The sequence below is a fragment of the Mycteria americana genome, chromosome 2 (genome assembly GCF_035582795.1).
Source record: "Mycteria americana isolate JAX WOST 10 ecotype Jacksonville Zoo and Gardens chromosome 2, USCA_MyAme_1.0, whole genome shotgun sequence".
Classification (NCBI taxonomy): domain Eukaryota; kingdom Metazoa; phylum Chordata; class Aves; order Ciconiiformes; family Ciconiidae; genus Mycteria; species Mycteria americana.
In genome coordinates, this window is record NC_134366.1 from 119,889,771 (window position 1) to 119,904,121 (window position 14,351).

General features: G+C 42.9%; 1 protein-coding gene across 3 annotated transcripts in view; it reads right to left on the reverse strand.

Moving 5' to 3' along the window:
- ARHGAP28 (Rho GTPase activating protein 28) overlaps nt 1-12,533 on the reverse strand; it is a 74,726-nt gene extending 62,193 nt beyond the window's left edge. For 2 of the 3 annotated variants that reach the window (XM_075494406.1, XM_075494402.1), the window contains exon 1: nt 12,238-12,533. In XM_075494406.1, the coding sequence (XP_075350521.1) occupies nt 12,238-12,368 (131 nt within the window). In that variant the 5' untranslated portion in view covers nt 12,369-12,533. The remainder of the gene's footprint in view (nt 1-12,237) is intronic. The other variant, XM_075494405.1, reaches the window with a different exon arrangement.
- Nucleotides 12,534-14,351: the final 1,818 nt, after the last annotated feature.

Sequence of the window (14,351 nt, forward strand, 5' to 3'; positions counted from 1 at the left end):
TCCAAAAAAGTGACTATGATGAATTTAATAGGAAAAATATCCCATTGAACTTGCTAAGTTTTTCCATCATGAGTGATTGTTACAGAATTGCCCCACTCAATTATCTTTCCTGCGTAGTTCAGTAGCTTTTGGCTAAGTTTATTGTTTTTTATCAAAGTCCAATAAATGCACAAAGTGGATTCAATAGAAATGTAATTACAGAGCAATTCAGTAACTGATTCATCCCTGTGAGAAATTTGAGAGTTTTTAAATCAGAGAATGGAGTGAATAGCATAAATGACTAAAAAGAAGCACTGCAATGTATATCAAGGATATAGAGTTGGTTGCAGGAACATCTAGATCTTTAGAGACAAGCTCAAAGCCTGCTGCCACTAAGAGGTGTTTTGGATCTGACCTTAAATGTTGTGAGATGTCAATTGCATTTGTAATCCAAAGATTTAACTCCCTATAACCTCCACAGTTCAACAGTTAAAACAAACATGTTCTCTCTACAGACATGTAGACAGATATTATCTGATCGGCCCATCACACTGCATAATTCTAAACAGGATTTTCCCGGTTGCGTGTACAGAGCACTGTATCGTCTCTCTGGCTTTAGGTAGCATGGTTTAAATGTGAGAAAGGCCAATGATGGCAGAAATGTTAGCTTAAGCAAACGGGATTTTTCCTTACATCTCCCAAACATAAAATGCACAGCAGCAGTTTTGCAAAGTGAGCAAATTCTTTTCATCAAATGTAAAATTGATATTGAAGATTAAGAAGTTTCTTCCCCGTCCGTAAGAATATGTCACTCCCCTCACCATACGTAAGTATGTGTTGTTCATTGCTTGTCCCTGAGACCTGTTCATTGCTTGTCCCTGAGACCTGCTCATTGCTTTCAAGTGATCTTCAGAAAATGGTAAATTCGGTCTGCTGTAACCACATTATAAGGCGTTACTCATTTTATAGGTTGTCACAAATGATGGAAAAGTGGTATTAAGTTTTTAGCTAAATATAGATCACAGAAAAGCACAGAAAAATAAATACTGAGCTTATTATCTTCAGCTATACCAGTTGCTTAAGTATATTGACATCAGTGAATGTTGTAAGTCCCTGTGGAGATGGCCAAGGCCATAAATACGCATTTTCTGTAAAGATACCAGAAAAACTCATCCCACTATCTATTATTTTCCTGGCTGTTTCTGGTACCTGATGCAAACTGCTTTACTTAATTTCAAAGATTAATCCAAGACTTTACTCGAAGTCTTCAAAGATTGCCTATCAAATGTTACTGCTACTGCTATGTCCGGTGAGTTCACGGGCTATGGCTCTCTGTGGGCTTTTGGGTAGCCCTGCCCTCGCATTCCATTTCAGTGTTTGGTTCATTTCTATTGTTGCACAGCCAGAGGTCCCCTTTGGTTTGGATGAAATATAAAATCTATCCCGGTGATAGAAACTCATCACCAATAGTCTCAAAGGGGGTAACTTAATCTAGCCGTCCACTCCACTGATATAATTAGGAATGCACTTTGTCAGCCTTTGAGGGTTTAACTACAGCTGGCTGGGTTCAAGGCAGTCTCAGAAACCTATCTCTTCTTAGTAACACCATCTCCTTCACAGAATTACAGACATACTTTCAGCAGATATACCCAGCTAACTGCTGAATGATGTTTTTCCACCCACTTATGCAGTGGTCAATGTCTTTTTCAGCAAAACCGAAGCCCTGGATCAATGCCATGGAATGATTCAGAAACCAAAGGCTTAACTGACAGCTCAAGAATAAAGGTTATGAACCTTATTTACAGTGTTTGAATGTGGCTCAATTCAGCTGCTGAACATCATCGTATTCCTGATCCAGCTGATGAGATTTAATTAGAAAAGAGATTCTAATGGATATTCAGATGCTGACTGGTCTATCTATTGTTTAAGAAATAAAAGATATTTTAGGCTCTATTCTTTAGGAAAATCAGAACTCTTCACACGGATTAGCTAAGTTAGATGAGAAAATCTAACCTAATAAAAATTTTAAATCTTTTAATTTATTCATCAGGACTAGTTCTGGATTCCTGCTGTACCCTTGGCTCTTCTGCTGGAGTCTGCAGGGATTCGGACGATGAATACTTTCATAGTATTGTCAATATGCTTTTTTAACTGAATATCACAAGCACCACTCCTTTTTTCATGTGCTTTGCTCTAGTAGGAATCTGATTTGCACAAATGAATGAGATATTCTGTTATGGTTCAAGTACGTTGGATAAAGCTTCCCTTCCAGCCTGCAAAATATTTGACAAAAGTGCAGTATAACTTTATACCTATTTACTTAACGCACCTAGGCCTGAAAATACCCAGCCTAACCTATTAATCAGAAGAGTGGCCTGTTCAGAAAAAAACATACCCTTTTTTTTTCTTATCAGTCCTGAAGCATTAGTCTAAACACTTTGAATTCCAACCTTCAAGTTTCCACCTACAGCCGTGTCAGCGGGCTGGACACAGGCTCTGCCGGGCGGGAAGCCCTATAGCTGTGGAAGTGCAGTGCTGCGCCTGCGTATTGGCTTGGGCAAAATGCTGTGCTAACACCATGTACAGCTCCTGGACACAGGCAAAGGGAGGTCGGATTTGCCTGTGGCCACCCGATAAAAAGATATCCTGAATTCCTGTGTTGTAATCATTATGTGGTAATTGTGAAATTCACTAAAGCCATGGAGTTATTACCTTGCTGTTAAACCTTATGGTGTCAGACTGAACTTTCTTTTATTTTTTTCATTGCTTTATTTGGTTCCTTTTTGATATAATACAGGTTTTCAGTAGGTGTCAGAGTACAGGCATCACAACTGGGCCTTAAATACCGATAGTACATAAATTTCAATGTCCTGTGTCCGAGAGCAAAAAAAAAGGACTGTGAATTAAATAAAAAAACAATACACCTCCTTCTTGCTTCAGTAAGTCTCCATGTAAGTAGGAGAAGGTTAACTCTGAAAATTACAACTTACTGTATCTCTTAGAATTCTTGATAGCACTAACAATGTTAATTATAGACATCCTCATTATCCACATGAATATCATACCCCAGGTTTGAATCTGGAAAGAGAAAACGAGCCTCCAAGGACATCCTATGACAATAAACTCCCCATACAAATGGGTGATTACTTAAAACTGCAGTGACTCATTGCATGGCACGTAACGTAATTAACTGCAGATTTACTTGTGTTCAGTGTAGACTGAGGCAAGCTGGTTTGGTTTGCATGGTCTTACTGCATTGCTGAGTATGGCACAGTTAACTTCAGGCCTGGGTTAGCTAAATCCTATAAAAAAAATTCAGTAGTTAAAAAAAAGCCATAAGAGATGGAGTCCATTAAGGATGAAATGCATCTTGACCACACAGAACAGCTGCAGAGTCAATGTCCCTCCCAAAAATCTGTGGTGTGCTTCCTAAATACAGAACATGGAGGTCCTGTATGTTGAAGAAGGCTTTTCAAAAATTGACATAGTGGGTTCGTTTGTTTATTTTTAATTGTCACTCTTTGTCAGAGGCAACAGATGGCTTGAAGACATACACTTGAAGAAGACTCCAGTTAATGTTTGACTTGTGGGATAAATAATTCTAATGTTTGCCATATAATCTGTGAATTGCCAGTGACACATGGGTAGCCTTAAGCTTCATGTTGCATCTATGGACTTGTACATATTGTACACACACGTGTAAATAAGAACAAATGAATACTTCCAGAAACCTCACATTTCCAGTAACGTTATCCTTAAATTCTTGTGGTTTAATTGCTTTTGCTAATTGAAAGAGAGAAAGAGGGAAGAAAGCAAGCGAGCAAGACAGCATCAAAGGATTGCAGCAGATCACTGGGGATTATGGGGAAATGCACCCTCTGAGTGGAAGATGTAAGAAGGACCTTACACAAGGCGGACACAATTGTTTCAGCAGGAGACTAAAGACTCCCACATATTTAAAAGACCCCTATCCTGTGCTTGGTCAGCTGTCCCTGCTTCCTTCAGCCCACCCTCTCTCCAAAAGTGAGCACTTTTAATGTGAAATCCTGCTGCAGCCCGAGTACAAAGGCTTCCCTTGTCTCTGTTCATCAGGATAAGCTCTCTGTTTCCTTTCACTTCCTTGCACATGCATGATATGGGCACCATCTGGCCCAGAAATGGCCAAGGACAGCCAGACCTGCAAAACTTCTTCAGAGAATGCCCTAGGCTCCCCTGCTCCATGTTTCACCTGTAACTACAGCAAAGATTTTATATTCATCTCTGATACATCCAGACAAATATTTAGAACTCGAGTTTTCAAAATATTTGAATAACGGAGGGAAGTATTGCAAAAGGAAGACAGGCCTAGTCACCATTATGTTTTAATTACCTAAGGCTTCATACTGATGTCTTATTCTGCAAGAATCCTATTAAATAGGAAGTCAGCCTGAGCTGAGACAAGAGATAGCATAATCAGATCATGCCCTGTAAGCAAAGTTGTTGACCAAAAGTTCTGAGTTCTGATGGCTTGATCCCGTTTCCACTGAATTCAAAGGTAAAACCTCCATTACCACACCTAAGTATCCATTAACTCAGTCCATGTGTATAAACAAGGCTCATATCCCACTTGATGTTCCACTGCAGGATTCATTATTGACCTTTTATTAGACTAGAATATAAAAAAGACAGAGCATTTCATGTTAGATTGAATGCTACAACTATCCAGTTCTTGCTCTCATACTAATGTTAACCTTAAAAAGGATCTGACATTCTCACTTTTAGATTCCCTCTTGACCACTGGGTATGATCACCTCTGGGCCAGAAAATAAGCTTGGATGATATTTTGTTCTGAGCTTTTATTAGCCAGAGAAAGAGAAACTAATGGAGAGGAGGCTCTCCATCACCATACCTAGAGTTTGCATAGACTAACCCAGAGTCTGGGTAACTTCAGGCTCTCTGGTATCTGCAGGGGCATAGTTAGTGAGGAACATACTACTCAGTGAGTCAAATTCAGGCCTTGTATAAATTTGTTATTCCCTGCCCAAATCTGTCGCTTGGGAAGCTAGTATTTTTCTGATTAGCTGTAGTAAAATATGAGGACTTACTTACAGCTCTCGAGCGTCTTCCATCTCTGGTAGAAAACTGTGAGAGTGACCTCATGTCTGATGTCCTGAGGTTTCACCCACAGATATTTAAAACACAGTTCCCCAGCTTGCCTCTTGCTTTACTTGTCTTTCAGCTGGCAAATGACGTCAACCCAGCTGGACTTCTACATCCAATACGGGTTTTCAGTATATACTCCCCTCTGTCTCTCTGCACTGGTAGGGCTCTTCTACCCTCCACAAGAAGACTTATGGTCATCATTTTGCTCATTATACACTCAGAGCAATGTCTGCACAAAGAGATGTTATAAAAGGCTTGTATAGTCCTCAGGTGGAAATTCAATAATGGCAACACTTAGTAGCAGGGATTTCTGTCTCTCCTTTGTTCAGCCTTCTTCTGTCTAAACATCCAGCATAGGTCCATCCTAAACTGGATGATTTTGCACATCTGAAAATCCCACAGGCTTACAGGAGCCGAGTATTACACATAGTGTCCTAAATAAGAAAACATAACCGCCTTCAAACGAAAAAGCTGATAATAGGCTCCCTGCTCCAGTATTTGTTCCACTCTCCTCAGAGACTCTGGCAGTGTCCGGGAAGTTAACAGATACAGGCAGGGGAAAAAATGAACTACAGAGATGAGGGATCCCTCACAGAGCATGTCTTTCCCTTGCATTAATTACAGGGGATGCCAACTCAAGCACTTCTGCTGACCTCTGCTAAAATAGTCCTTCAGGGTAATAGAGGCTCTTTTTCAAAAAACCTGTCTTTTAAACCATTTCAGCTTTTGACTTCAAAGTCACCACTTAAATGCCATTCCAAAACCCATTGCCACATGTGTATGGTAGGACTTGAGGGTCAGCTGTAAATGACCCCACCACAAAACATCCTTTGGGACACCTTTCTTTTCTCACTCCAACTCCTTTTATTTGTACACAAGGAGGAGAATCAGGTCATATACCTGTGAAGGTGGTCCGTCTCCTGTCCTCCTTTGCTCCCCTCTTCCTTCCACCCCCTTGCATTCTCTTTTTGTCTCCCTTTTCCGCGTCCCTGGCACATACACAGGACTTGGAAGACCACGATGGGGACTGTTTCCACCGAGAGAGAAAGAAGGAGGCAGGCAAAGGGGCCAAATGCTAGATAGGATGCCTGGCTTCAGTCACCAGCTTGAGACGTGACTCTGGACACTCTTCTCCCGGTTTCCCTCCCGTGCTCTTTTAACGCACCCACCACGGTGGTACCTGGAGGCTGCACAGAGCATGGTCCCACCCTGATGGCGGACGTGCTGCCTGCTAGCCTTACTCTGCTGTGCTGCCTGACCAGCTGGAGCAAAGCACCGCAGTGGGCCCAGTGGCTGCTAGTGCTGTGGCTAGCCAAAATCCAGGATGTTAACTTGATTGTTTGCTATGGATACTCTGCATTATTTGAGGATGTGATTCTATATTTGTACAGCGCTAACCAGATGCTTTTCAGATACTATCTAGGACTTTTACTAGTATTCCACAGTTGTGTCTTGCAGTTCCCACCACTGCACATTTTCCACACATTCACACTGAATTATTTTGATCTCCTGTGCGAAAATAACACTTTACGGCTCTTAATTCCTGGCGGTTTGTTATGCTAGTGCTGTCAATCTGCCAGATGCAATCTGAAGGTGTCTGTGTAGGGCATGCAGGGCTCTCAGGTCCTAAGTTTTTTTGTGGGCAGCTTCAAGCCTTCTGTAATCAGAGATAAGTGACTTAGTTAAAAATGAATGGGGCAGCTGGCTAAATGCTCAGCCAAACAAAATGATCAAAGGGACAGTGCCAGATGTTTTCCATCAGCTCTACATATGGAGGTACCAGGGAGAGCAGCAGGAGCACCAAACTAAAAAGAAACCAGAGAAGGCAACTCCAGTTTCAACCATAACATGAGGAACTGGCTATAAATACTACATTCCTCAGTGAGGCTCCCAGAGGACATTCTGTAGGTATTTCTAAAACCTACAGGAAAAGCGTGTCTACCATTGTCTGACTTATTTGTACGCATCCTCCCGGTAAATATTTTATGAAGAATTATCATTCTTAGCATCTATAAAAAATACACTTTAAAAATCATATTTTAGAAAGCTGCAAAAAATGATAAAAAGTTTTTTTTCCACAAAATGCTTTTTTTGCCCAACCTGTGCCAATACAGTCTTTTCCTAGACTACTGTTTTGTGGGGTTTTCTTTTACCACTTTTAGTACATTTTAAAATTTTAATTTCATAGGTTTTGAGTCCAAGTTACTGCAAGAGGCCCAAGTCATGTCAAGATTTACTGTGGAAAATGAGCCAGCTTTTTATTTTTGTCTTCTGGGGAAGTTTATGGTAGAGTGAGATAAGCATCCAAAATAGTTAAGGTTGTTTATCCTGCATCACTTAGAAGATATTCTTGACATCACTTGTATACAACTGAGCAGGGGAGCTGCTCAATCAGCGCTGACAGAAGTTAAACCCAGATCACCCAGCCTCAGGGCGCACAGACCTTACTTCAGTGTGATAAAATCTGCTTCTGTTGGGATAAAACCTGAACTGCTCATACAGCTCCTCTTGTCACAAGCCAAATTTTGGTGCATAAAGGCTCCTCCCCTAATTGTATTCCTTCTGGGGACACAATCATTGTTTCAGGACACTTTACCTCACCCTGCATATCTCTGTAGTATCTTGGGGCTTGCAACGGGGGATGAATATTGCAAAAGGATATGGTGCTATGCTTGTCCAATTGGCCCCAAATCTGCAAGTCTTAGACTTGGAAAGCAGGGATCCTGGAAGCTACCAGCAGGTAACTCAAGGCAACATAGAATCTTCAGAAATTTATCCTGGTCTTTTTTGACTCTACAGTTTAGTGATGCCAGCCTGAAAGTCACCCCCTGACAGCAGGAGGAGGGAGACATGCTGAACGTGAAGAGATTGGGAAGGCATTTCCCTGAAACAACTGGAAGTGCCAGACTTGCTGTTGACTAGGGGAGAAGCTAAGAAGGGGTCTTGGCTGTGTTGTTCAGCGGTGCTGAAATCCACTTTGTCCCTTACCTATGTAGCAAGCTCCTACATTTGGTAGTATATATGCTGTTCTTTGCAAGAGTATTGATTATAAAGATGTTTATTCCACATATAAAAAGCTTGATGTGACCTTTAAAAGCTGCTCGAAACCCATTCTGTAGGAACAAAGCCTGCGAAGGTGCCTTTTCTCTCCTCTGATTCTTATCTCATGCACATATAAGCGTAAGCCACTCGTTGCAGTGGAAATATCTGTGATTTGCAGTGCAGGATGAGTTCTTTGCTGGTAGATATGCTCGTAACAAACAGGCTGAGGAACTCACTAACTCTCGTAGTTGAGTCAAGGAAAGCTTGAGCATGACTCACTTAGGAATGCTTTGTACTCCCCTAATTGCATAATTACCTTAGAGAGCTCACTGGCCATTTGGCATAGAGGTCATGCCTGTTTCCTCTGAGCACAGGAATAACTCCTCCTAGCTTCTCCTAGCAGGATAAAAAGGAGATGTGAGGAAGACGTATGGCTGTGGCCCCACTTTGCCTCTGTATAATCCAGGAGCAGTATTTGTGCACAACTACCAAGTCCTTCATTCTCTGACGTGAGGATAGGAAAATTGGCCATTATGTAACATAAATCAGCACTTTCACCTTTGCACTGAGACAGTATCTGTATTGAAAGGGGTAGTATGACATTCTGGGGTGTTTGGTAAGGGTACTTGTGACATCTGACTTCTAATAAATGGGATTAAAAAAAAGTGAGGGGGATGCCACAAGCACAGGAATCTTCCCCACTATACTCAAATGCCATAGAGTTAGGCTGACTGCCAAGCAAAGAAAAGAGAGATCTCCCCAACACCTTGTTCTCAAAAGCAATAAATAAAAAAAAAGATATGAATAATATAAGTGCTATCAATAATTGCAATCATGCAAAGCAGGTGGCAAGCGAAGTGAAGGGACCTGAATGTCCCATCAGAAAAATGGAAAATGAACTTGCTAGTTGCATTAACAGAATTAAAGGAAGATTTGGCTGGAGATTCTCCTGTACCTCTAACAAACTCAACAGTGCAGTTTTCAGGGCTCACCCCATGCGTAGAACTGGTAAAGTAAGTAAGTCTGCAAGATGAAACAAAAGGAGAAAGATAGAAATGAATGATATAGATAGCTGAGGAGGAGATATTTAAGTATAGCTATCTTTAGTCCCCCTGATGCTCTCTTGTTCTGGAGAATGGCTGGCATCTGTGGTCCCTCTTAACCTCTTTATTAATGTTATCCAACAGCAAATTTGGAAGCTAGAATTCTCCTTTGCAGATTGGTGACGGCATCACTATGCAGTCAAACTTTCATCCCGCTCTCCCCTTCATTACACCTATGAATTACCATCCTTCCTTGCACACTGCTGCATCTTCCTTTTGAAGTAGCTAAAGCACATCTTCTCCTGTCCCCCGTACAGCCCACCAGCTAATATCCCCTAACGGATAATGGGGTATATACACTCTCCTCCCACTGGACTTATGAATGAAAATACCTGTGGCTGCTATACGTCACGCTGATGCTAATGCTGCTGGTGTGTTTTAGACATGCGCACAGGATGCCTGCCTGATTGGCCCTTCAAGAGTTGTAGATGGATGTGAATCCAAGTGGTCTGATGCATTTAAGTTACTTTGTTAGTGTAAACTTTGGTGTCCATGGGCTTCTCAGCTGCGTACTTGGATTGGCAAGAGTGTACTTGGATTGGCAAGAGTGTACTTGGATTGGCAAGAGTGTTTAAGATTACTCATTTGTTTAGAGATTCATGATGGCTACTTAAATCTTTCCTTCTTTTTTATCAGTGTCTTTTTAAATAGTGGGAAGAAGAGCAGTTTAATGCCGACTGAGGCTGCGTTAGCTTCCCCTTTCTGTGAGAAACCTCTGCCTAGAAGGTTCCCAAAGTGAAAGTGTTTGCAAGAGAAAACAGCTGGGAGACAATCACATCCAAGCCTGGCTCTGGTGAGTGGGGCTGCTCTTCTGATATAAAGGGAGCATCACTCTAAAGCAAGAGAAATGTTTTGGGGAGAGGAAGGAAAATGAAAGATCTTGATTCCTAACTGAGAGAGAACTGGTCAGCAGTTTATCAAATTGAAAGTTAATGTCCAAGACTGATCCTGTTCTCACAGATATATATCTGAAGTATGGACTTCATTAGAGCTACATCTAACTAAACCCAACTGAATTCAGAGGAAAGTCAGGCTCTAGGTCCCAACTGCTTTTGTTATCAAACAAGAAACAGGCAACACCTCTGTTCTTTGCATGCTTTTTTGAATCATTCTTCTGGAGACTCGAGGAGTTAGCATGCCATAGTGCGGGTGGCTGCCCTAGGGATCAAAGAACACCGGACAGAGTCTATAGTAAAGCTTCTTGCATTAGGATGGCGGCAGAGGAAACTATACAGAAAATGCAGTCCAGGAAAGAGTTCTTAGAAGATGAAGTAGGGATTAAGCCAGAGCCTATTTTACCATTTGCTAAAACGCTCAGTGCATTTGCCTTCATGGATTCTGCATTCCAGAGGACTGCATGCTGGGTTAATAAAATCCCTCTCTTGAACACGCTTTGGAAACTCAGACGGTCACTGACTGCCCATATGGCAGAATTTGGCTATTGCTATTAGACAGCTGCAGGAAGTTGAGGACAAGAAAGGGGAGACAGCACCAAAATCTTATGGACACACAGACATATAAAGAGACACATGGCTTTGCCTCATGGCAGGAGCTTCCAAAATATGTTCCTCATCAAAATGCCAGGATCCTCTTTTCTTTTTTTCTTTCATGAACTGCAATTCGCACTTCTGCTTTTCTTAGGTGATACATATGTGATTTAAACCCTCATACACCCTGAGCTTAAGTTTCAAGAACATTTTAAAACAATCAGCACACCTACAAGAAAAAATAGCAAAACACCACATTTCCGTTGCTCACAGACTCAAAGGGAGATTGGGTTTAGCATTCTTCCTTGGGGAAGAAATGACATGCTCCCCAGTAACCCAATGCCAAACCACTGCTCTCTGTTTTGAGTAGCAAATGCCATTCTTACTGCGTCTAAAAGCCCAGATTGTGTTTCTTTTCTTAACATGAAATTGTGTATTTTGGTACTGCTCTCAAACAACAGTTTAACAGAACAAAGGAGTTATCTTTATGAGGCAGCCAGGGAAATACACAAAGAACAGGAAGATGCAGCTAACCTAAACAATGACATTGAAAACAAAATAGCTATCGGCCTATAAATAAACAACATAGAGTAAATATCATTATTTTTATTAAGAGAAGACACACACTTAATTTCTTGGGATAATGACATCTACTGTTTCCTCAGACTTTAGTTCTCATTTTTTCAGTCAAGCCACAGAATAACATTTCCTACTTTCTTCAACTTTTTACAGTATGAACTTTCATAGCACTTCTTTTGGAGAAAATTGCAAAACCCAGACACGTACATTTAGGAGAAAGGTCAGGTTTTCTAAAATAACAAAATCGCCCAAACTGCTGTTTTTGAACTGTGCAAATACATGCATTCTCACAGGGCAGGGGAGTAAACATACACATGACTGCATTAATTAAGACAATGCTTAGTTTCCTGCAACCCAAAGGAATTTTCTTATTTAGACTAAGTCTTTAACGATGCAATCTCCCATTGTGTGTATGTGGGTGTGCAAAGCTGCAACTGCAATTTCACAGAAAGGCAAGGGCTGGTCCTGACCTGGTGGGTGAATGGGGAAGGAATTAAATAATCCTCTAAACCAAAGCCAGAACCAACTTTCTGAGCGCCAGACTCAGCCGGTCCAGCCTTCTCACTTTCCATAATACAGTCCTAAATGACCTGAGCAGAAGCCTGATTCACGTGCTTTTTTTTCTGGGGATTGTCTTGTTGAGTACCTTGGGCAGGAAACTGGCCCGATCTGTTGACTTACAAGATTTAAAATAAGCACTCGCGTTTCCCCCTCCCGATCCAGACCAGCGGCGCTGGGCTGAATCACTTCCCCGGTGGAGGCGAGAAACGTGTGAGAGCAAAGTGCTCGCGAAGTGGCCGAGTGATCGGGAAACGCTCTCAGGCTGACACACAGTCAGCAAAACCCACGACCGACCCCGGCGAAACGTCGGGGCATGGCGCCCATCCCCATCCCTCAGGCTTTACCTGCTGGTGGGCGAATGGCTGGGGGGGCTGTCCCGCACAAAGCTCTGCTCCATGCCCGGGATCCTGGCCGGGCTGTGGGGATGGTAAGCTGTCAGGACCACGCTGCCCGAGTCCTTCATCTCCATGGTCATAGGCACATGTCGGCCCCGCTGCCTGTGACAAAGGTGACCGGGGGGTGTGGATGGGCCCCGACGGGAGGGCGAGCGGTCCTGTCACCATGAGCGTGAGCACATGGCCTGGCTCCGTAGCAGCTTCTTGCCGCCGTTGGCTGTCAGAGAGCTGTGTAACTGAGACACGGCTCCTCTCCCTGTCAGGAAAGCTGCATTAGCATATATTCAAAAACACCGCCCACAAAACAACCCATGGGGAAGTTACTACGTTCCTAGGAAACTAGAAACCTGAGATAATCCTGCATGGCACCGAGCGACCGCTGGGAAAACTTCTTGCTTGCTTTCTTGTTGTTTCTTTTTAAGAATCAATTTCTTAGTACTCCTCCTGCTCCTGAAATAGGCTGGACTAAGTGAAATTATTTGCCTTTTAAGCAGCAGGACGGGTGGAGAGCGCTGCTCAGACACAAAACGTGGTTTGGCAGGGCAGGGAGGGACATTTAAGCCGCTTCCATGAGAGATTCAGAAACTGAGCAGGCTCTGCTCTGTTTAAATAATCAAGGAATAGGAACCTTGATTTCCTACATGCTGGGTCATTTCTGCGGCAGGGAACTGCACTTGCTTTCTCCTGAAAACCGGTTAAGCTTTCGTTTTGCCTGATACAGCTGTGTACATGATGAGAAGGGCACTGGGAGATGAGCGAATTATTTTTACAATAGTGTGCGTTCATCTGGAGCAATCCCATAAATAAATACACTCTGAGGCGCTTGATATTTTTTCATACTTGTGCTTGGTCTTTGTATGCTAGTTGAAAATGTTTTTCTCTCAAAAGGAAGCAAAGCAAAGCAAAAATATTTTCTCTCAAAAGCAAGCAAAAACATTGGGGTCCAACTCTGGAGTAACACCCAGAGAAAACTCTGTAGGCAAAATGAGAAAACTCACACAGCCCTTTATTTTCCTCTCCCCCTTCTTCAGTGTTTGGGTTTTTTTGGATAAATGCTTTTTCCTGAAAACTATTGTCCTGCCTGTGAAATCACGGGAAGGCTGTCCCCAGTTTCACTCTGCGAGGCACAGCTCTCTCAGCGCTTTGTGAGCATGGGAGTGAAACACCGGCCTCTGTGCACCTTCGTCACAGCTGTGGGCAGCGTCCCCAGTGCAGGTACTGTGCAAAACGCCGGGCAGGCTCCTCGTTCGCATCCCCCTTGAATGAAGGTGCTTTCGCTAGCACTGCTCTAGGGCTGCCTAAATTACACCGTCGGTCTCTCCAGCTGGCGAAGTAGCTCAGGTTTTGAAGGGCACAAAAATGATTAATCTCATCTCCGCCTTCCCCCTGAGCTTCATATCCTGCCTGGAGGGGCAGGACTGTTTCAGTCAAACATGTTGCTGCGACTCATGTAGGCAGTGCCTAAGTTAATTTTAAATTAGCCAGCACAGGACACTGATAACAGTACACTTGGCAGCACTTCTTGCCAGACTCACCCAGGGAGCATAAATATTTGAACATGCAAAGCCTCTAGGCTTGTTCTTGCTACGCTGTTAACATGTCCTGGATTAAATATTTTAAAGCCAGGTTGCACGGGATAAAATCGTGGTTGCTTCCGTGGCAGCGTGGAGGCCCTCTGGGAGCCACCGTGCAGCCATGTACATACGTTAGCAATGAAGGAGAAGGCTCTAAGCTAACTCTGGAAGCATTGCCTACTGCCCATGGCATCAGGGCTGTATCCCACTGTGCCTCCAGTGAGGACCGGGGTGAATGCAATAACCAGTGAAGACCTCATTGTGCTCTGTGATTACTGGGGTATTCAGGAGAGGGATAGGGTCTGAAAAATTAGGATAGATGCCATCATGGATCTCATACCCCAGCTCTGTGGAGCACTGACTGGATGCCAGGTTGATGCTTGGCTGCTGGATGACCACGGATGCTGCTGCCAATGTAATTTTTTTTTTCCTTCCTACCCTGGCTTTACATTCCCCTTCCTGGACCAGAAGGTGGGTACCCCACTCTGT